Here is a 24,064-nt window from a genome sequence, read left to right on the forward strand (position 1 = left end):
TGGAAAATGGGGTGAAATGATCACAAACCTGACTTCCTTTGGCTTTGAAAGACTCATTTTCATGGCAAGAATCTTCAGAACTTGATATTATCACATTTATTTCTTTTACTGATAAAGAAATAAGGACCTGGGTACTTATATGATGCTTTTTGGTTCAAAAGCAAAAAAGAAATGTAGGAGACAAAATGTGATTCTCTTGTTTTTCATTTTATTTTTGTTTCTGGGGATGTGGGGATTTCATCCAGGCAATTGCTTTTTTTTGTCATGCACTGTAGGTTGTCATTTTTCGGGATGGGAAATATCTTACCCTCAAGGAGGTGTTTGTGAGTTTAGATTTGACTGGGTAAGAGGTTTTATTTAGTCAATACATGTTTGCAATTTATTATGAATTCTTTCACTTTTGTTACCTCTTTCCAAGGCTGATCTTTGAGTTGAAGTTTTTTCCTTGATGTTCAGTTATGACCTGAATGTGGATTTACTGGATGTACATGCCGATAAGAATACCTTCCATAGATTTGACAAATTTAACCTGAAGTATAATCCATGCGGTCAGAGCAGACTTCGAGAAATTTTCTTGAAGCAAGACAATCTGATTCAAGGTATGAAAAATATCCTACAAATTAGAATTTGTCCTACAATATTTTGACACTCCACTTTCATTACTATGATCTAAGGTAATGGTAATCGCGAATGTTATATCTATGGCTTATTGCAAACACCAAAAACAGTGAAACACACATTCATGTGTATAATGCTGTGCACACACGTGTGAGGTCTTGCACATAGTTTGGACGAAGGGAAGAAAGCAACAATCACACATAGGTTACATGAGACAACACGCATAAGCAGCCACGTAAGAGGGTTGCAGCAATGAAGCCCACGGGCCACCTAGCATAACACGAGCACTACCAAGCTTCCACAATGGTAAAGCAGGGTGTGTTTGTGACATTACAAACAATCATAAGAACACAAGCATCAACTCCCTTCCTCACCACCCAAATAAAAGACTAGGGCTAAAGTTAGACATACAAGCATGAGCATATCTCATTCACTTGGACATTCGGTACTATGTATGCTTTGAAGGGACTGATGCACCTGACACAAAAGCTTGCTGTGATGCCAATTTGTTGGATTTGTGGTTAGGGTTGTAGGAAAACACACATACACATACAATAAGACAAGAAGCTCAAGAGCACAGCACCACCAAGAAGACGAGAACGTAAAGTAGCCATGGTTAATTATATGTGCATGCACGAGGAAAAATCTCCTAAAGAGGTAAAAATTGAGGTAGAGACCCTAAGTGTGTTCACACACATCACTACCATAGCATGGTAATAAGATGCATGTTTTGCATGCCATAAAACTGGCAACATGTCTTTGTAATGCCCTTTTGTGTTACATTTATCTTGTATTTTGTGTTTATATTTGTAATCCTTGTCTTTTTCATTCTTTTGTTGCAAGACATGTGCCCTTCTATGTTATGTCAATCTATTGGTGACATGTCTTTGCAATGCCCTTTTGTGGTACATTTATCTTGTATTTTGTGTTTATATTTGTAATCCTTGTCTTTTTCATTCTTCGGTTGCAAGACATGTGCCCTTCTATGTTATCTCAATCTATTACTCTTCTATTTTGTGTTTATATTGTCAGTACTTGACTTTTTAATTTCTGCTACATCCTTCTAGGAGTGGGTTCATCTTCTTCATCTTAAGGAGCCCTTTTAGGAGGAGCAAGATGTTCTTATAGTGTATAATGTCACTAGAAGGCTACCCAAAGTTGCCAGAGAAGGAAGGAAATAAGAAAGAGACAAGTTTGGCCGTTACAGATGTAAGCTACCAACCCTCAGCTAGACCAAAGGGGTAACCTTGACTAGTCGATTGGACTTCACTTTGTAAATGACATCATTTGGACCTTGTAGGGTACATGGACTTAGCCGATTAGGTGGGTTTTGATTCTACCTTGCAAGGTACCTCAATTATAACTAGGGCCTCTATCCTTGGATTGATTTGAGGGTTCCTAAGGTCTTTTTAGTCATCCTAACCATTGTCTAGCCTCCATAAAATGCTATGTCTTTTGCAGCTAATGGGCATTTGTGTAGTGCAACCAAATCTACACTTGGTTCAAAGAGCACAATGCTTTTTAACTTGATTGGCAAAGCACAACCATCGTTTTGGTCCCCTAAAATAGGATTGGTTTAGGTTCTAGGTTACTCGCTAGCTTTGCCAAGCGGGGAGAGAGTCAGAGGATCATTCTATGTGTCATTCCCAGCATATTAGAAGATCAAAGATCATTATAGTTGTCTCTTCAATAAAGGGACTTGCTTTCACACTCGATGAGGGTAACAAATGAGTCCTAGCTTGGATTGTATCCACTTGAGGTTGATACACATAGAGAATCCTAGCTTATGATGGTATTGAACTGACACGGCTTGCCGATATTGTGAGCCCTTGCAAACTTATTCCATTTCATGGGCTTGCCGTCTGATTTTGCAAATTCTTCACCTGTTGGCATCTTGTCTCCACTATTGTCTACACCCGTCCTTGGCAGATATCTCAGTTTGTGTTGCTACCAGCTTGGTTCCAACTCCTGGTGATTGGTCTTCTCAGCCATGATACCTGTGTTTGCTGGTGGCGACCCACCTACATCCTGTTTTTGCAGTTTACCAGCCGTTGCCATCAGTCTTTGGTTCTCTAGACATTTGCATTTCTACAAACAACATCTCTACAATATGTTCATGTGGCTTTCAGCAGTTGCCAGCTTTCATGGGGCAGCCAGAAGGCTGCATTTTGCAGTCCTAGCTGTGTCACCTGCTTCTTCTTTCAGCTTGATCAAGACACATAGATCTGTATTTGCAGATGCTAATCATTCACAGAGGCTGCTTGCTGTGATTCGAGATCCATACAGAGTACGACACACTCTCCATCTCATCTCTTTGCCTTGGTCCTTCAGAGACACCGGAGTTCGAGGTTTTGTATTCACTCTGCATAGTGTGTTTACTGCATTGAGCATTATTGATTCCTTAGTGTTCATTGTCAGTGAGTTACTCTTCACCTTTGTGTGCTTCTAGTATCACTTTGTGTTTTGCCATACACTTATGTTTATCTTTGGTGATAAAGTTGTCAGAAGTGGATGCAGTAATGGAAGCGTGGAAAATTTCTATAATAGACTGTTAAACACAAGAGACAAAGGAAAGAGAAAGAGAAACACTACAAAAGAAATGAACCCTGCACAAAGAACTCAAAAGCAAAGAGATACTCGGGAAATGGAATTCATATACCAAGATATGAGACAGTACAAAACCAATGTGAGTCATAGGCTGTGAAGGCAATGGCGCACCTACTCCTCTCCACCAAGGTGCCTTGGAGAGAACCTGATATTGATGTTGATCGTATCAGTGCTTGAAAATAGAGAAGAATCATAGCAGCTTTTAATATTTGTCAACAATGCCTCACAGTAGCATATACGACCATTCTATCAAAAATGCCTCTAAACACATCTGACCATGGATTCCTCACTTGTGGCAAGATCGCTAAAGTGTCTCCTCATGTGAGTTCAGACTAGGAGCTAATCCTGCTCTTTGTCAAAGAACCAGCTCATCATGAACTTGGATGTCAATCCTAGCTCGAGGATTAAAACATGCGACAAGAAAAACCCTCTTGGTGTAGTAAAGCAATTTTTCGTGCTACCTTATTTAGGTAATTAGCCTATTTTAAACTAGAGTATAAAAGGCAAGAGGGTGCCAATGTAAATCGTCTTTTTAATCATTTTTACATCTCCACGTCTTGGAGCTTGAAGGTAATTCCTTCCTCACCATTTGTAAGGGATGAGTTCCTTGCAGCAGCTGTCATCAATTGATTCTCAAGCTACCATGGCTTCAACATCTCTTGTAATTCTTGGTTGTAAGGCATCTTGAATAAAGAAATGGCAAGCTATGGTTCTCAACATTTCTTGTTGTTTAGCATTTCTTCTTAGTCTTTGCGTAATTTTTTGTAATTTCCATTGAAAAGGCAACTTTCATTACATTGGTATCAGAGCATGGACTTTGATCCATGGGAAGAGTCACTTTCATGGAGAATTTAGTCACAGAGACAGGTAGCAGGTAACTGGTGTACCAAGATATGGTCACAGGGTTAACCATGACTAGTCAAGGTTTTGTGCAATAAGTTGGGATTAATTTTGGAGGTTTCTTGAAGGACATCTTGAGGAAGATTTAAAGTGTGCTGTATACAAAGATATGCAGATATGTACACGGGCGCAGTGCGCTGGACTGCGTGTCTCCACCTCGACGATGTAACTTGCTGTTCACCTCGAAGTCCGCTGCAGTCTGCACGATCTCCTGCCTGTAATCTGCGAACAGAGACAGAATCTGCACGTATCTCCAGCCTGGAACCTACATACTGAAGTGGGAGAAGACTGCTGGAAAATCGGCTATAAATAGCCAAAAAACAGGCGCCCAATAAATGCAGGTCGGCTGCATTAAAAAATGCAGCCGAATGTCCTGGTATAGGTCGAACTGCCACGTGGCAGTCCCACTGTGCAGTCCGATTGGCTGCCGGCGGCCGGGACCTGATCGCTTACACCCCCTCTCAGAGCCTGGACGGGGCAGAAGCCTGAGGGATTTGGCATGTCTCCGAAGTAGAGCTTGGGGAAGCGCCTTCGTAAACAAATCTGCAAGATTGTCCTTCGTCTTGCAGTACACCACAGCGATGGTCTCATTCAGAAGCTTCTCTTTGATGAAGTGGTACTGGATCTCTATGTGCTTCGTCTGGGCATGGAAAACAGGATTCCGTGCCAAGGCAATGCAACTCTCATTGTCGCATTGCATCAAAGTAGGACGAGTCTGGGGGTAGCCAAGCTCCTCCGATAATCTCCGAAGCCACACAGTCTCACATGTGGTGGAAGACGCGGCTCGATACTCCGCCTCAGTAGATGAAAGGGCTACCGTGGGCTGCTTCTTGCTACTCCATGAGATAACACCTGCACCCAAGGTAAAACAGTAACCTGTAGTAGACCGCCTGTGGTCCACATCACCAGCCCAATCCAAGTCGCTCCAACCTGCAAGTACAAGATCTGAACCACCTGTGCCTGCTGGATAATGAATCCCTAAATCAAATGTCCCCCTTAAATACCGAAGTATCCTTTGGACAGCCTGCCAATGCACCGTCTGAGGGTCACTCATGAACCCCGCTAAGAGCCCAACAGCAAAACAAAGATCAATACGAGTGTTGAGGAGCCAAATCAATGATCCAATCAACTGACGATAGCGGGAAGCATCCGCCATGGGGGAAGCTGAATGTGAAGTGGCCTTCCAGTTCAGATCCATAGGAGTAGAAATGGTCTGACAATCCTCCATCGCAAAAGAAACCAAGAGCTCCTGTATATATCTCTGCTAAGAGATGAAAATCCCCCTCTGAGACTGATAAATCTCATGGCCCAAGAAGAAATGGAGTAGACCCAAATCCGTCATCTCAAACGTCTGATGTAAAGCTGCCTTCGTCTCTTTGACCTTCTGTGCATGATCACTTGTGACAATCAAATCATTAACATACAACACAAAAAGCACACAACCAGCCTCGGAAGTGTGTATATAAAGCTGCGGATCGGCCTTGGAACGCCGATATTCTAACTGTGACTGAAGGAACGAATCAATCTTCTCGTTCCATGCACGCAGAGCCTGCTTGAGGCCATGCAAAGCCTTCTTCAACCTGTAGACTTTCCCATTTGAAGATCCAAAACCAGGAGGCTGCTCTACACAGATCTCCTCCTTCAAATCACCATTGAGGAAGGCCGACTTCACATCCAACTAGTAGACAAGCCATCTCCTATGGCCGGCCAAGGCAAGAACAGCTCGAATAGTCGCCATACGAGCAGTGGGGGCAAAAGTATCATGACAATCAATCCCTGGGTGCTGTGCAAAACCTTTAGCAACAAGGCGAGCCTTGTGCTTGTCCAAAGAACCATCGCTAAGGTACTTGGTCTTGAAGACCCATTTGACGCCAATCACCTTCTTATTCGGGGGGCAAGGCACGAGAGACCAAGTGCCATTCCTCTCAATAGCCTCCAACTCGGCTTCCATAGCTTTCTTCCATGGTGCGGACTGTAAAGCCTCCTTCATGGAGGTGGGCTTTCGATCCTGCATAACATGGGTCATCAAACAATAGTTAGAGCAAACAAGCTCCGTAGAATGTGCCTGGTGCCTCCGTGACCGCCGTGGACCATCCTGTAGTCTCCACTCCTCAGGGACCCCCTCGATCCCTGAATCACAGAGTGTGTCATGGGCCCAACGAGGAGGAGGCCAGACCTCTCCTCGTCTCTCTCCATCAGCTGAAGACTTTGGGATATCCACCGGTGGTAACTCGTCGGGGGTGACCGGTGGAACAGTAGACTCTGTATTAGAAACAGAATCGGAATCAAAAGGCGCAGGCTCCAAAGGAACTGGCTCGGGAGCCCAACTCTCCCCTGGATCTCCAAGAACGGGATGCTCCTCACCCGCTGCTATGGTCGGAACCTCCACGAACCGCACATCTCGACTGGTGTACACATCTCGCTTGACGGGATCATACAGACGATAGCCTTGGGACTGAGAGCTGTAGCCAACAAACACCTGTCTTCGGGAAGCTGCTTCAAATTTATCACGATGAGCCTTGGGAATGTGAACATAGGCATCACACCCAAAAACCCTAAAATAAGAAACATTGGGCTTAGTCCCAAAGTAAGCCTCAAAAGGTGTCATCCCATCAATGGCCGAAGTGGGGAATCGGTTAAGGATGTGGACTGCTGTAGCCACAGCCTCGGCCCACAGAAACTGAGGTGCCTGTCGGTGCTCCATCATGGTGCGTGCCATCTCGATCACACTTCGGTTCTTCCGTTCAAGAATGCCATTTTCTTGAGAGTGTTAGTGTTAGCAAACTCCTGGTGAATACCTTTATCTGCACAGAAACGAGCAAACTCATTAGAAACAAATTCACCACCCTTGTCGGATCGCAAGGTCTTCAATCGCCGGCCCGATTGGTTCTCCTCAAAGAGAAGCCAATCCATGAAGTGGGAGAAGGCTTCTGACTTCAACGCCAAGAAATAGGCCCAAGTCATCCTGCTGTAATCATCTACGATCAACATGAAGTACGAGCTTCCTCTCAAGGACTCGTTCCTCATAGGGCCACAAAGATCCGTAGATACAAGCTCCATCGGTGAAGTAGACCGCCGCGAAGCTTTGTGGGGAATCGCATCCCTATGCTGCTTCCCACGAATGCAGGAGACGCATGGCTGCTGGCTCACCACTATATCTGGCAACCCTCGAACAAGCTGTCCACGTGACGCCCTCCGAAGATAATCATAGTTGAGGTGACCAAACCAAGCATGCCATAGCTCTGACTGTGTCTGAGAGGTAAGAAGAAGAGTAGGGAGGGCGGTAGAAGATGTCAATTTGTAGATGCCGTTCTCATATCCTGATGAGAGAACCTTCCTTGACCCAGGATCAAGGACTCGCACCGAATCACTCTCAAACTCCACCAAAAGTCCAAGGGAACAAATCTTATGAACCGAAAGTAGATGATATCCCAAACCTGGCACATGCAAAACCTCTGAGGTATGGGTACCACCACGTCCATCTGGAATAAGGTGCATCTCACCACGTCCTGCAATAGACACCGAAGAGCTATCTCCAATGAGAATCTGCCCACGCGAAGGTCGCAACTAGGCAACACCAACTTATGAAGGAATCATGTGCCGGGAGGCACCACTGTCAACCATCCACTCTCGAGCCTGGGGAGCTGTCATTGCAGCATCAGAAGCATTCGGTGTAGAGTCCCCAATGACAGCTAGATGAAGAAACGCAGCTGATGAGGGTGCAGCCACCGCTCCAGAATCCTTCGTGTCCTTCTTGTTGGTGTCCTTCTTGTCTTTGTCAGGGCAATCCTTCTTCCAATGGCCAGTCTTTCCACAAATATGGCATGTGGATTCTTTGTCCTTGTCCTTCTTTGACTTGTTGTCCTCCTTCTTCTTCTTTTGGTCCTTCCCCTTCTTCTGAGAGGCTTGACTTGTCAAGGCTTCTGACTTGGAAGCATGTTGTCCCTTCAATTGTTCCTCTTGGTCCAAGACCATAGGAACCAGCTCTTTCCATCGAAGAGTAGACTCATGCCTTGAAGCAATAAGGGCGGAGTAGAAAGCACCAAATCGTGGCGGCAATTGGGACAATAGTGTGATTGCCATGTCTTCGGAGGAAATCGGCTTCCCCGCATTCTGAACCTGCATCTGAAGCTGTCTAAGCTTGTTGATGTGCTCCCGCAACGAAGAAGACTTGTTCACGGACAAGGTCCGCATCTGCACCTCCAAAGAAACCCGCTTCATAAGGGTCATCCGGTTATACATCTGATCAAGCTCCAACCATATCTCCTGAGCCACCGTCAAGTGCTCGATGTGGGCTATCACGACTATAGTACAAGACAGAAAAAGAAAAGAGCGAATCCGGGCATTCAGTTTGTCCCAGTGAGACTGTGCCTTGGCCAACTCCGCACGAGCATCGGAAGAGAGTTTGGACTCATCTCTCACCGAGGGGCCGGTCGATCTCCTCTTGTACAAGCTCCGCCAAATCGTAGGACTCAAGGATGGCCAACATCATCACACGCCAGATGCGGTAATTGTCGCCATCGAGCTTTTGATCTGCGGGAAGAGCCGGTAAGACAGGCACCTTCCAGTCCATGATCGTTTGGAACTCCAAGTCAATCTCTGTAGACATCTTCACATGTAATGCCTTCACAAACGCAAAAGCAGCCCCCTTTGACTGGGAAAACGCAGCCTGCTAGGGCTCTTTCTTTCGCGTCCCAAACCTTCTTCACCCGCCGGAGGTGATGAAAAAGCAAAACCTGCACTTGAAGACTGAAAACTCAGCCTTCCTCCTCTTCAAACAGCAGCAAACAGCAGCAAATCCACCAACTGGACTCCTTTCTTGCGCGCCCACGCTCGCTTCAGCCTTGTTCCGAGGCGCAGCCCTCCCGCTCGCCTTGAAACGCTGGAAACGCAGCCTTGTGTCGCGATGGAAAATCCTCTTCAGGTTGGTTCTTCACTCAGTCAGCCCTTCTACACTGCTCTGATACCATGTCAGAGTGTAGCGGTGCGGAAGCGTAAGACTGAAAGAGAGGGAACGCAGAGAGAGGGGAGAGAAAGAGACAGTGGAAGATCAAGATCTGCTGTATAAAGTGTGCTGTATACAAAGATATGCAGATATGTACACGGGCGCAGTGCGCTAGACCTGAAATCTGCAAACAGAGACAGAATCTGCATGTATCTCCAGCCTGGAACCTGCGTACTGAAGTGGGAGAAGACTGTTGGAAAATTGGCTATAAATAGCCAAAAAACAGGCGCCCAATAAATGCAGGTCAGCTGACTGTCCTGGTACAGGTTGGACTGCCACGTAGCAGTCCGACTGGCTGTCGGCGGCCGGGACCTGATCGCTAACAGGTTCTTGGCCAAAATAGTAGGTCGTGATCAAATGGAGGCCTATTTTGACGGTTCTTAACCCTAATTAGAGTCTAAACAGGGATTACAGGAGTTGAACCTTGGTCACTTTTTGGAGCAAGCTTCTCTATCCTCTTTCCAAGCTTCTTACTGAAAATTGCTATGGAGATTTCTTGTTATTTCTCTCTGCCATGATCATTTCTCTTCAAGCCACCTATTGGAGAAGATTCTTGATGTCTCAAGCAACCTGTAGACTACTCTATTGCTGAGTATTCATTAAAATAATGATCACGTGGAGCAGGAAGAGGCCAACACAGTTTGCACCATTTTTCAGCCCTGCTTCTCCTGGGAAAAATCAGCAATCTTCTTCATCATTGAAGCTTCTTCCTCATTTGAATGATTAATGGCAGCCCTGACATGAAGCTTCTCTCAAGGATGGACATAATAAGCTTGCTCATCGCTATTATGGTCCGTATCAAATCACAAGGAAAGTTGGAGATCTTGCTTACCAACTTGATTTGCCTTCAACCACACGCATTCACAATGTTTTTCATGTGTCTCAACTCAGGAAATACATTGGTCCTGACATACAAGTCCTTGAAGAACTACCTTCTCTTGATGAAGATGGCTTAGTCATCTATGAGCCCAAAAAGTTTATTGGCAAGAGAGAGAAGGTTCTAAGGAACTGTATTGTTATGGAATATCTTGTCAAGTGGAAAGGATTGCCTATGGAAGAATCTTGGCAACATGCTTCATATTTAGATCAATTTCCATGGCTTCTTTAAGAAGATAATTAGTTCATTGCACAGTGGACAGCTTGCTGTTATAATTTTCTGTAATGAAATTAATTGACCTATCGATATCAAAATTGGATTTTGATGATATGGATGGATACCTTATGAAGTATACTTCATTTTTATCTCATATTCGTCATTCCGACATTTCTATCCAACGTTATGGGTCATTTACTATCACTACCCTGTTCAAGACAGCATTCCAGATTTCCATTGTTTTGAGCTTATTTTGGAGATTCTTTTCAATGGAAGATTATCTTCTTCAATGGATAACTTCAACAAGGATATTCAGCATTGGTCTCTCATTTCTTCACATTTACCATTTACCATTGTCTTTTCAGTCTTCAAAGTTTTGAGGATAAAACTTTTGGGCAGGGATGGATTGTAATAAAGCAAAATTTCATGCTACCTTAGTTAGGTAATTAGCCTATTTTAAACTGGAGTATAAAAGGCAAGAGGGTGCCAATGTAAAACATCTTTTTAATCATTTTCACATCTCCACTTCTTGGAGCTTGAAGGTAATTCCTTCCCCACAATTGTAAGGGGTGAGTTCCTTGCAACAGTTGTCATCAATTGATTCTAAGCTACCATGGCTTCAACATCTCTTGTAATTCTTGGTTGTAAGACATCTTGAATAAAGAAATGGCAAGCTATGGTTCTTAGCATTTCTTGTTAGTCTTTGTGTAATTTCCTGTAATTTCCATTGAAGATGCAACTTTCATTACACTTGGGAACTTGTGCACCTGTATATATGTATAGATGAAGCTCTTTGACCCCATCTCACTCTCTCACACTCCCTCTCTGTGGCATTGGAGAGTTGAGGGATGACTGCATCATCTGTACTAGCAACCTAGAAGAGAGGCCCCTACAGCCATCATTGGGGCCACGTAGTTGGAGCCTAAACTTGGACTTGGAGATGAGGAAGACTCACCAAGAGAGTTGTCACCCTTCGTCATCGTCTACACTTGCTCCTATCGTGAAGCTACTAATGTCGTGCAGTTCTTTTGGAGATGGCCTCACTTGCTACAATAAGAGCACTGAGACGTCTTTTTCTTCTGCTGTATGACACCCCTCTTTGAAATTGGAACATTTGAAGTACCAAGAGAGAGCATCCTCACACAAATCTGAAGTTAAACATAGCAAGTCTCCAACATAACACTTGTAGATGAGGAAATAATATCGGCATGCTGACTATCAGGAGGAGATGCTCAAGGAACCATGAGGAGGGAGATACTGAGAAAATGAAAAAAGACAAGGGATCTTCAAGGGGAAAAGTATGCCAAAAATAGACTCACAACGATTACATGAGTTCAAAGCAGTAAAGACAACACATAGAGAAAATATCAATAGTTACGAGGAGTTTTCCTGCAAGGGGTGAGATTAAAAATGAGGCAAAGTATGCAATTCTTTCTAAGGGGCTATAATGGCCTAGGCCAACAATTGGCACCAAACACCACCAAGCACCTGTGCGGCATAACTTATAGCAATTTTGCCTTTGACATTCCGTGATTTCCTCGCGTCTTGGGCTCCTAAATTTGCTCTAACCCTAGTTACACCTCACATGTGCAACATTTACTTAACTATGTGATTAGAAATTAATCCACATGTTAAGTGAGGTTGCAAAAATACATATCCTCATGGCACTAATTGTGGAGGAGTACCTAATAAATAGGCAAAAGTAATGCCATAAATGATGTCAAGTTGACTAACATTAAATGCTTGTCGGCCAGCAATAAATGCTAAAATGACCATCATGAAATGCTTAAATGATCTAGGAAATGTCATGGTGCCCTAGTCCACTGACATGCACAGACTCAAAAATGAATTGACATATCTGCTAACTCAAGTATTTCTAAATTTACAATACTAGTTTATCCACAATTGGTTTTTGCTTCATGCTTGACAGCTCTCATGTATATCATAGTTGAGCAAGAAACAATTCATTGTGGCCACTTCTAGTTGTGAAGTTGAGTATAAGGCTAGTTTCAAAACTATGGTTGAGTGTGTTTGGCTTAGAAGCCTTTTTGATGATTTGGGTATTGGATACTCATCAATCACCACCCTCTTTATTGACAGTTAGAGTGCATTGACAATTGCGTGGAATCCAGTGTTCCATGCACGTACTTAGCACATTGAGGTGTTTTATCGTTACATTAGGGAGAGACTCTTTGTAGGAGGGATCAGCTTGACCTATGTACCAACATAGGACAACCTTGTTGATCTTTTTACAAAGGCTTTGGCTTGTGAGATATTTGAAGCTTTTTGTAGAGCTTTGGGCTTACTTTCCTTGTGAATTGATCTAGTCTACTGGGCTCGACACTTCCCTCTATACAAGTGCTAGCTCTTGTTTGCCACACTACTCCCAGCCTCCAGGGGGGATTTGTTACCATATTTCCATAGTATATTTTGGTAGTAACGGGTCTGAACACACTTAACACTATTGGGGCATTTTTCTCCCTATTTAAGAGGTTTTTTCTCCCTAGCTTTGTATATTTGCCTATTCACTTTAGGGCATACTAAGTCTCGTAAATCTTATCTATTAATACTACTCAATACACTTTGATTGTGTCCTCAAGCTTCTTCTCCTCCAAGTTGTGCATGTGCATTCTTGCAACCCTAAATTCAACAACAATAACTTTTCAAAATTCAATGAGTAGGATACCCTTAGTTTGTTACAATCTTATGTGGTTGCAAAAAATTGTCCAGGCCAAAGCAAAGGATAGGAGCCACAAGGTTTGAAAGTTAAAAGTTGGGCCTGCATGCATGTCCTCATAAAAGCTCATCTATCCAAGTACATTCTTCAAGGATATGGTAGATAGATGTCCATTGTATGCCTAGACACATTGAAAATATGGTACATATACTGCATCATAGGTGTATTGAGTTTACACACACACACACACACACAGCCTTTATGAATAGGCCTGTCTATATGGGAAGACACTTACCTTGTGGTTTTGTCTCTTCTTAGGCATGGCCATACATATACCTGCTTAGTTGACCACACTAGTAGGGTTGATATCTAGAAGTAGAACCAGATGAGGTTGCAGACAATCAGAGCTGGAAAGGAGGTAGAGGACTGACAAGTAGGTCCTGGGCCATGAACCTGCAGCAAATGGGAAGCAAAAACAGGCCACAAACTTTTGCAGCACCTCTGACATAAAAGATCAGATCTGGAAAATAAATTGTAGAAGTTCCAGCCAGAGGGAGTGGCTCACCAATCAATGAAAAGGGGTGAGCAAAATTGGATGTAAGACCAAGTCACAGCTGGCAGAAACCCTAGAAACAAACTTGTGCTTTTGGTCCATGCAAAGAAGCAAGAGAACTTTGAGTAATGAGAAGAGAAACTAAAACAACCAAAAGTATTGGCAATTTTTAAAAAAGAAAGCCTACACCAAACATCTCCATAAAAGTTACCTTTGCTTTAAAGGGATTCTGCTTTTTTTGTTCAAAAGCATCAAGTTGGACTGTAATCCTAGTACACAAATGTGCTAATGTAATAGTCCAAAATTGCTTTTTCTCAAAGAATATCATAAGAAGAGTGTAATTTTTGGCCAATGCATGCTTATGAATGTAACCTACCCACATTAGCTCACCTTTTGGATGACATTCTCTATTTTAGCTGTCAAGAATTTCATTCTTGATTGTGTGGATGTAACAGACAGGTAGTTTCTGTAAGTAAGTCATGAAATCACCAAGATAATCAATTGTGGATACACTACTTTTGAAATTAAGAGAAATCTAGTAATACACATGGCCAGTCTTGTTATAGAGGGAGGGAAGAAGAAGGGATAATATGACAACTTTATTGTTGGCTCTTGCAGGACGATACTTGGCAGAAGTTACAAAACAAGTCTTTCAAGACCTTGCACAAAGCAAATATCAGGCATCCACTCCTTTGGCCTATTATTTTTTATTGCTTTCTTTCAAACAATAGCAATCTTGTGGACAAAGTTAAAATGCTTTGCAAAATCGTTGTAAAAAGTGGAAGTATTTTACTGATCACGTGACTTAAATGGTTTGTACTGTGAGAGGAGGGGGGGCTGGGGAGCTGTGGGTAAAGAGGGAGAAAGAAAGATATATCAGTGTCTACTAGAGGCCAAATTGGCCTATCAGACAAACTACTATACAATGAGTCCATGAGTATCATAGGAAACTAAAGAGAATCTAATTTTAGTCATGTACGTCCCATTACTAGACCCTATGTAGTGTTAGAGAAAGAAGAAAGAAAAAAGGATATATTACCATCTACAAAAGGCCAATGTGGTATATGAGACAAAATCCAAAGTACATCTATGTCTAATGTCATCTCATCAATAAGGTGTACATAAGTAAGTGGCCTATGAAACAATGCTAAGAATAATTTTATGATGGGACTATGCTAGAGTAAAACCAGGACTAGTATTGTCCCATCAGTAGAAAGAAAAAGAAACCCAAATCTAACAAAACTATGTACAAAAAAATGTGGTGGGGATTGTAGACTAGTTGATCTCAAGGTTTGCACATGATCTCAGCTATGATGTAATCCTTAACTGCTCCATTGATATGCCTAGTAGTGAGTCTTTGGTATCTTGTGATAATGGCTTTGATCCGACTATGGTGCGGCTTCCTTGGACGTGGTCTTGGTAGATGGGGTTGTTGTGCTTGATGAAGTGAAATGGCTCCATCCAATGTGACTCCATGGCAGCACGAGAGAGAGAGAGAGAGAGAGAGAGAGAGAGCGCTGTTCGTTGAGCACTGTTCATAGGTGTTGATTGCTCGTTGAGCAGGTAGGTGGCACCACTCAGGCAGATCTCATGCAGACAGATCGGGAGAATAGTGCCCGAGTGGCATGGTGCCACTCAGGCAGATCTCACTTGGATAGATCGGAAGACCTCGTGCAGCCATGTGCCACTCAGACAGATCAGTAGAATAGCTGCTGCAATGCAGGTAGGGCTGCAGTCCACGGAGTGCCCTGCAGCATGGTAGAGTCCCTATGTGCACATAGAAACAGGCCTGCATGCAGTGGCCTGAACCGGGCAGTGTGAAGAAATGCTCTAAACACAAAAAGCATGAAACCAATCTTATGACAAAGCACAGACTAATAAACTCAGAACACAGTTAGGGTTAGGGTAACTCAAAGACAATGAACACAATGAATAATAAAGTGAATGAAAAATGAATATATAGTGCTCATGCAACAAATACGGCAGCCTCGGAATGTTGAGCACCGACAAACACAGCCTTAGAGTGTTGAACACTAGCAAACACAGCCAAGGAATGCTGGATTTGATGCAGATGGTAGTGGAGGAGAGAGAGAGAGTAAAAACGTAGGTACCTAAGGAGAGAGAAAATTTGTACAACAGTTGTTAGATGCAAACACAGATAGTAGAGGTGAGAGAAGGTTTGATGGCAGCTAGAAACTGCAAATGAAGCATTCAGAAGAGAGAGAAAATCTTGGTGATGGCAACCAACAAGTGGTAACAGCATCCACCTACAGTGCGATAGCACCCAAGAGTAGACGATCATATTGAGAGTATGTGGAGAGAAAGGTAAAACGAGAAATCAAGCACGACAAGCAAAGCTAGCATGCAAGCATAAGGAAAAATAGTGTCTTTGGAGATTGCCATGTGCAATGCCGTAATTATGGTGGATCCAGAGTTGACCACTCGAAGGGTGATCGAAAAGGGATAAATGCACATAGATGCATGTTTACATGGACAGAATGCCAATGTATGGGATAATGCAAATATTCGTGCTCATGCAGAATGCAATGCAACGGTGCTACTTGGATAGTGCCCTTGCAAGGGAATTGTTCACTTACCTAAGCATCCTTTTACAATCATGTCATCCTGACAGTGTAAATGAAGTTACAAATGTCCATAATAGATAATACATAATAAATAAATATTTGAAAGTGAAAAATTGTAAATATCATTATTATCACTATCGAGAGAAGGAAATCGCCCCCTCTCAAACTAGAAGGAGAAGAAAGAGAAAAGCATCCTCTCCCCATCAATTTGAAGTAGAGGAGGGTGTACCCAAGCGGATCCGTGGTAGAAGATACTGTAGAACCGGTTGGTTGACTGCCTTGGTTAAAATATTTGCAAAATTGTCACTTGACGGCACAAACTCTAGGTGAATGGTACCTAGCTCAACTTGCTGTCTGATGAAATGGTAATGAGTTGCCATGTGCCGTGTTCGAGGGGAGATGATAGGATTTTCTACAAGGGCGATGGCACTTTGGTTGTGCAGTAGACAACTGTGGGCGACTCGCAAGGGAAATGAAGTGCAGCCCCGACAAGTTTCTTAGATAGATGGCCTCCATAGTACCATGGAAGAGAGCCCAATACTGAGCATCGGCCGTGGAAGCTACCATTGTCTTCTACTTTGCGGATGGTTGGCCCAAGAGATGGGTTCCATGCCCAAGTTGTAGAGGTAGCCTCCATGAGAATCAGTTAGAATAAGTGTACGCCTGTAGGTATAAACCATGTCCATAAGTTAGTCCAAAATTATAGGTACATCTTAAATATCTTAACACACGAAGATAAGCAGTCCAATGAGACATTTTAAGTGTATTAAAATGTTGACTAAGAAAACTAATTGAGAATGCAAGATTTGGCCTAGTATGTATCAGCCAAGGTAACTTTTCTACAATAGAACAATAGGTGTTCTCTTCGGAAGAGTAGCCCACAAAAATCAAGAATTCTGCCCGAGGAGTGACCTTTTCTATCTTGTCATATGGAGTGTGCGTATAAGCACGACTATCAAAAACTTTGAAGTGAGAAATAATAGACCGAGAGCCAAAGAATACCTCGTACGGAGTCTTTTCCGGGACCATTGCAGTCAGGTATCAGTTGAGGATGTACACTAAAGTGTTAATAGCCTCAATCCAAAGGCGCTTAGGGAGCTTTGTTGCGAATAGCATAGAGCATGCCATATTTAGGATAGTTTGGTTTCTATACTCTACGACTCCATTTTGTGTAGGGGAGTTGGTAGAGGTGAGCTGGCAAGCCATGCCGTGCTCGTGTAGAAACTCAGAAAACTTGTGGGAGGTAAACTCGCCACTAGAATCACTCCTCATAGTACCCACATGACGACTAATGTGGTTATAAACTAGTAGCACCCAAGCATTGAAATACATAAAGGCATCGGACTTGTGCTTTAGGAAGTACACCCATATGTATCTAGAGAAATCATTCACTATAAAAAGAGAGTACATTGCGCCATTTAAGGCGACAGTGAATGTGGGATCACAAAGTTCTACATGAATAAGCCTAAGGGGTTAAGTAGCACGAGTGAGAGACTGTTGAAGAAAGGGTGTACGATGTTGCTTACCTAGTTGACAAGCTTTATAGACCTCTCAAGATAGTTTTAGGCGTGAAAGACCCTTAACCATCCCTTGATGCGACAACTCATAAAGAGAGTTGTAGCCATGATGTCCTAAGCGAAAATGCCAAAGATGCTTAGAGTCCGTGGGCTCTTGTGTAGTGGCCAAAGCTTGGAAGCAATGGGACTTCGAATCATTGGTAGTCAACTTGGTAATGTAGTAAAGGTCATCAGGCTGTGTCATGCTGTGAGCAATCAGTAAACCATTCTGAGAGTCTAGGACCACGACTGTGGTAGTTGTGAAGAAAACTGCTTGTCCCAACTGCCAAAGCGTTTGAATGGACAAGTTCACCCTAAGCTGGGAGACATGATAGACATCATCTAGTGAAGCAAAATTTGGACCCAGGTCAATGGGAAAATTGACGTGACCTTGGGTTTGAATCGTGATCGAGCAATTTTTTCCTACATGGACACTCCTGGTTGTAGGAACTCGGGTCAGGAGTCATGTGATGGGTAGCTCCACTGTCCACAAGCCAAACAAGTATTGACGTGCTCAGCTGTGAGGAGTGGGCCTCTGCAGGTATCTTACAGGAGGCAACTCATAGATGTGAACAAGACTCGCATCCGATGTCTCAAAGGAGACAATATGGGCCTCTACAGAGCAATGAGACAAACTCTCTGGAGTTGAGTAGTTTGCTGATTGTGATGACGGACCGGTGGCAGTGTGGGTCTGGCCTCTTCATTGCCCTTTCTCTGAGGGTTTCTACCACCCTCCTTCCCTTGTTGGGGGTTACCCAATTGGGATGCGGGGGTTTGATTCTTGGATTTGGGCTATGTGCCTCTTGCCTACACTCATTGTCATAATGACGAGCCTTTCAACAATGTTGACAATATGGATTCTTTTTAGGTACATTTTGCTATCTTGGTGTAATTGTGGATTGATTGTTTTCTCTATTGAGGGCATGTTATGAAATTGATCCAACAACCGTGCATAACGCAACATCTGACATTGAAACTCATAAAATGTGGGCATTTAAGGTTGTGAAATCACCTACTGCACAAAATGGAAATATTTTCTTGGTAGCTTGTTAATGAAGGGTAACTTGATTGTCAGAGGACTTAGGAGTCCTAGTGGTTGAGAACTTGGCGAAGAGATGCAGATACTCAACCAACTTGACTTTCAAGTCATTTTTGTTGGTGATTTTGAAATTTTGGAGCTCATGATTCAAATTGATGCGATGGGTTCTATCTTGAGCCGCATAGTGGTCAGTCAAGTGTGCTTAACGCTTGGATGCTAAGTCGAAATGCTAAAGGTGAGAGTGAAACTCTAGCAACAAGCCTTGCATAAGTTCGACAATAGCGGAGGCATTATGAGCCTTCCATGAGCGGATGACCTCGTATGGAACAAGGGCGGGATCAAGTTGGGGTTCCAACCCTTGCACTAAATCCCATAGGTTCTGAGCGTCTAAGACATGTCTCATCAAATTTGACCAAGTGGTGTACTTTAACACATTGAAACGAGTCTTGTCATTAAATGTATGCTTGTCAGATGAGGAACTAGAACCACGAGGTGTCTGGGAAGATGGATAGATGGGATAAGATGGAGGATAAAATGGTGGTGGTGGTGGTGCATAAGGAGGAGGAGGTAAAGATGGATAGGTAGAAATAGACTGCCAATGTCCAAGTAGAACCCCTTGGTGTAGTGTGCAGTAGTGGATAATGTGGTGCACTTAATGGAAGCGGAAAGAAAGGTGCAACGGAAGATGAGGGAGGTATGGGTCGGAGCCCAAATGGATTTGTGATAGATGTTGTTGTGGAAAACATTGTAGATTCCTTGTCCATTAAGTGCACTAGATGAAGATGCACCTACTATTAGGCAGTCATTTCCTGAACAGAGTGGACATAAGTGCCACGTCAGCACCTGCAGTTGGACAGGTTGCTGCAGTTGGACAGTATTTTCTGCAGTTGGATGCAGCCGACTTGCTGCAATTATTTCCTATTTTTCGGGCTATTTATAGCCGGTTTTGTGACGCACTTCAGTATTCATTATTCAGATTCTGATCTTGAGATCTGTTGGCTGAGACAGACTGCGCTCGGGCTGGTGGAGATCAAGGTTATAAGTCGGAGACATACACAGATATTTCCTCTGCCCCCTTGTGTATTTCTGCACTCTTATACAGCATATTACACCGCACATTTTTCGCGTTTACACTGTCTCCTTTTCTTTTCTCTCTCTCTTTTCTCTCTGGCGTGACGTCTCTCTGGCGTGACGGGGAGCTGGCGTGACGGGCATGACGTGGCGGGCGTGACGTTGACGAGACGGATGTGATGGGATCGTGAGCTGCGTGACGCTGGTGTGACGGGCATGACGGATGAATGTTGACGCAACAGGTGTGACGAGCCGGATGCGGACAAGACAGATGTGACACCAGCACACGTATCTGGCAGAGCAGTGTACTTTGACGAATGTAGTTTAACGAATGCACTGTGACGAACGGACTGTGGCAGCAGTGACGAATGAGTGCTGTGGCAGCAGTGACGAATGTACTGTGGCAGCAGTGACGAATGAGCACTAAATGAATAGTGACGGGATGTACCTGCAGTAAACAGTGGTGGGCCTTGTGAGCAGTATGTGCAGAGATATGCAAGGACTGATGGGACAATTTTGGGTCGTGATTGTGACTGTATACGAAATTTGTAGACTCTCTCAGATTGACATGAATGCAGACACTGTGAATGTACTGAAATTTCAGATGTACTCAGACTAATGTGAACCTTGCATGCTGTATAGACTGGAGACCTGCGTGATTTCAGACTGACGCACATTAACATTTCATGCTACAGTGACAGTTTATGTAAGATTGACAGTTCTATGCTACATTGACAGTTCATGCTACAGTCATATCTTATGATGCAGTCACATTGACAGTTTATGATATATTGACAGTTCATGCTATAGCGATTTGTTTGAGCCTTGTTTACATCATGTTTGAGGGCTGTGAATACAGAAATACAGAACCCGTAATGGTTTAGAGCCGTTATTAATTCTTTAAAACCCGCAAAATGTCATTTTTAATGGAAATTAGTGGTTTTTTTCGATCTTGAGCTGGAGAAAAGGGAGGGGAATGGAATAAATTAGAGAAAATGTTAAGTTTCAGTCAAGATAATAAGCCAATAAAAATAAATCAGAAAATACCTATTTTCCATGAATAATAAATAGTAAAAAATAGCAAAAAAAGGAGAAAATCGAGGTTTTCGCGCTAAAAAAATATGGAAAAATAAGATTTATGTGTGTGAATGTTTGGCAAGGTTAAAGCATGAGGTCAAGCCTTAGTTTGGCCTTGTCCTTTGTGTTATGGTTCGTGTTTATCACTTTTTACATACAAAAATGATACAAAACAATATCCATGTGCTCTTGCTATTCCGCCTCAAAAATAGCTGATATATCTCTGCTTCTGCTTTCGCTAAGTAGTCTCGTTTCTTCTTCCTCACAAGGCGTTTGAAGATCGCCTTTGCTTGGCGATGTGTCTGAGTGGCTAGCTCCACTTCTCTCTGTAAGCGAGCTCGGGTGACTCTACACTCATCATCATACCAGCTATTTTGGGGAGCAGTAGATCGTGTGGGTCTACATCGGGGCAAGGTGTATGGGAATGCATACATGGTTGATCCATGTATGGCCTCTGCTAAATCCCTTGTACATTTTTCCAACGATCTACTCAAGTCCAATATATGTAAATTGGTCTGCAGAGAACCGCTGTAGATATGTGAGGTGTCTTCTGTAAAGTAGTATTTGGGATGTCTAGGAAGGCATGGTGTTTCATGTTTCATATGTACACAAGAGAGCATGAATGTCAAAATAGCATGATCTGCTGCTATGCCAATTGGTCTCTTAGATATCTTAAAGTTTCTGATGTCTGGTATCAATGCTCGTGAGCCCATCAAGTAGTCCATAGTACTTGCCTCTCCTTTGTGATTCGAGCATGTCAAATTGTCAGATCCTGGCCATTGTGGCAGACCATTAAAGATGGCTAGTCTATGTGCACTTCCCAAAGTCAATAGGTGTGTCCCATAGGTACTCACCTCTTTATCTTGGGCTCTCCTGTGTAGGCCTATTTCATCTATGTCGATCTCTTTGAACATGGCATTATCATGCATATAAAAGTTACTCTGTCTATCTCTAGTGCGTGCATTGAAATCTTCTACTAATAATATGTCCCCAATGCTAGCATATCTCATGATATCCTCAAAGTACATCAAAGGGAGATCCATCTCGTGTGGCATAGGTAGAATTTGCAGGAGGGAAGTAGCATATTGCGACGAATATATCTCGTGGTCTTCGTGCATGTATCCTAATCCATAAATATTGTGCGTCATCATCTCTTTTCATTACTTGCACTATTCCTTTGAGGTCTTCCCGGTATAGTATGGCCACACCTCCAGAACCCCTAGTGCTTCCTGGTTTTCTAGCTGCTAGACGAAATGCACTTTCCCACCTGTATCCCCGCACGTCTGGTAGTCGATTACCTTTACATTGGTGTGTTTCTGTGTACATTGCTATATCTATGTTTCGGAAGCTATCTTCAAAGTAACCAACATCCAAGCGTAGGGCTCCATTACAATTCCATATTGACATCCGAAGTGTCTCATAGGCCTCGTACCGTCATGAAGTCCTTTTGTCCGTGATGATGACTCGTCCATCCCTATAAACAGCCCACTTTCCCTCTTTGCGAGCCTCCAATACCTTGGGCATGTGTTCTCTGCGATGCGCTCTATGTGCTAGGGTAAGGTCCTCATCCAAATAGATCTTCTCACCCTTGAGGGCTCTCCTCTTGGAGAGGAAGGCCTTTTTTTTCTCTATGTCCCCAAAGTGAAGAATTAGAGCCTTGGACTTAGAGTCCTCTTTCCCCACTCTCCAAGCACTGACGATAGGTACATTTGAAGCCCCAATTCTTCTTCCAAGGTAGCATTCATTACTTCAGTGTTGTTCACTGATGTTCCCTTATTCTTTTTTACTACCTCAATCCATGGGCTAGCTTCTTTTATCCGCTTCTGTGTTGTCTTTGCCACTTCGGCCCATGAGTGAACCTCCCTTTCACATGCCTTCAAAGCCTCTTTCTCTTTTTGTAATTCTTCTTGCACGTTCATTCCTTTTTTCTTAAATGTATTCAATTCTTCCCTCAGTTCTAAGATTTTAGATTTGTAGGCATCTACAACATTCAGCATTTCAGTTTTCAGCGTGTGCATTTCAGACAGCATTTGTGCTTGTAAGTCATTCTTAATCTTTATCTGCATGTCTTGCATTTCTGCCCTCTGATTTACCATCAGTTCGGCTTTGACCTGCTCTTGTATTTCTTTCTCCAATTCTTGTCTCATAATTCGTAGTTCAAAGCAAATCATGAGATGAATTTCTTCGTATTTCTTTTCATTCATGGTGCGTGAGGTCTTTCCATGCCTGTTAGATGTTGGGGAGATGGTCCAATCACGGACCCTACGGCCATACGTCTTGTACCGTGTGTTTTTAGAAGGGGTGTTGAACATTGCTTCCATGGACAGTTGTGTTAGTTCTTGATCAGATTCGTCTCCCAGATATTCATTTTCCACGGTTTGATACTTGTATTTGTCTACATTATCCATCTCTCACACACTGTGTGCAAAGCCACTCAACTTGTACTTTGTACTGTCAAATCAGAGCAATTTCTGTGATTCCTGCAAATTTCCAGGGTTTCCCTAACCCCTCACTAAATTTTTGTAAGCCAAGTAATCTTTTACGAGCCCAAATGCCTTCACACTGTTTATAGTCATTGTAGAAATACAGATTGTAGCCCCAGTCATTGCATTACTGCATACTCCAAGACATGATCAAAATCAGAGTGAATGCATCATTGCCTAGTCCACAAGCCAGTGCATTAGTACATTCACCCAGGTCTGCATTCATGTCATTCTGAGTACATTCGTGTCATATCAATCTGATTACGTCTGCAATTTCAGTACATTGGCATCTGGGTCTGTGTCAGTACCTTGTTGTGTCAGTATATTACTGCATACAGTATGCCTACGTCAATGCATTCTGTACATCTCTGCAACACTGTAGTGCTAATGATAGGTTTGCCTCACACCAGGTACATTCCTGCTCACGACAAGTCTGCCTCACGCTAGAGAGGTCTGATGTCACGCCAAGTACGTCAGGTTAGGTCCTCACGGCAAGTTTGCAGCAGTACAAGCGTCTGCGACCCACCAGACACGTCCTCGACACGTCAGACACGTACGCTAGCGTCACGCCTGTCTCGTCTGCATCCGTCCCGTCACGCCCGTCGCGTCAGCATCCATTCCGTCACGCCAACGTCACGCCCATCTCGTCAGCATCCGTCACACCCGTCTTGTCAGCATCCATCACGCCAATCATCAGACATCAGTCGTCGAGACAAGTACATTCGCGTCAGACATCAATCGTGGAGAGAGAGAGAGAGAGAGAGAGAGAGAGAGAGAGAGAGAGAGAGAGAGAGAGAGAG

General features: G+C 43.4%; 1 protein-coding gene across 7 annotated transcripts in view; it reads left to right on the forward strand.

Annotated features, from left to right (window-relative positions):
• LOC148013737 (AMP deaminase-like) overlaps nucleotides 1-24,064 on the forward strand; it is a 74,255-nt gene that overhangs the window by 11,906 nt on the left and 38,285 nt on the right. For all 7 annotated transcript variants that reach the window (XR_015688964.1, XR_015688965.1, XR_015688967.1 and 4 more), the window contains exons 9-11: nucleotides 276-343; nucleotides 457-599; nucleotides 14,072-14,133. Coding sequence is in view for 1 of the 7 variants with exons in the window: in XM_087668627.1 (XP_087524753.1) it covers nucleotides 276-343; nucleotides 457-599; nucleotides 14,072-14,133 (273 nt within the window). In the remaining 6 variants the exon portion in view is untranslated. The remainder of the gene's footprint in view (nucleotides 1-275; nucleotides 344-456; nucleotides 600-14,071; nucleotides 14,134-24,064) is intronic.

Source organism: Lygodium microphyllum, chromosome 26 (genome assembly GCF_053477565.2).
Source record: "Lygodium microphyllum isolate KBCC chromosome 26, Lygodium_microphyllum_v1.1.10, whole genome shotgun sequence".
Lineage (NCBI taxonomy): Eukaryota > Viridiplantae > Streptophyta > Polypodiopsida > Schizaeales > Lygodiaceae > Lygodium > Lygodium microphyllum.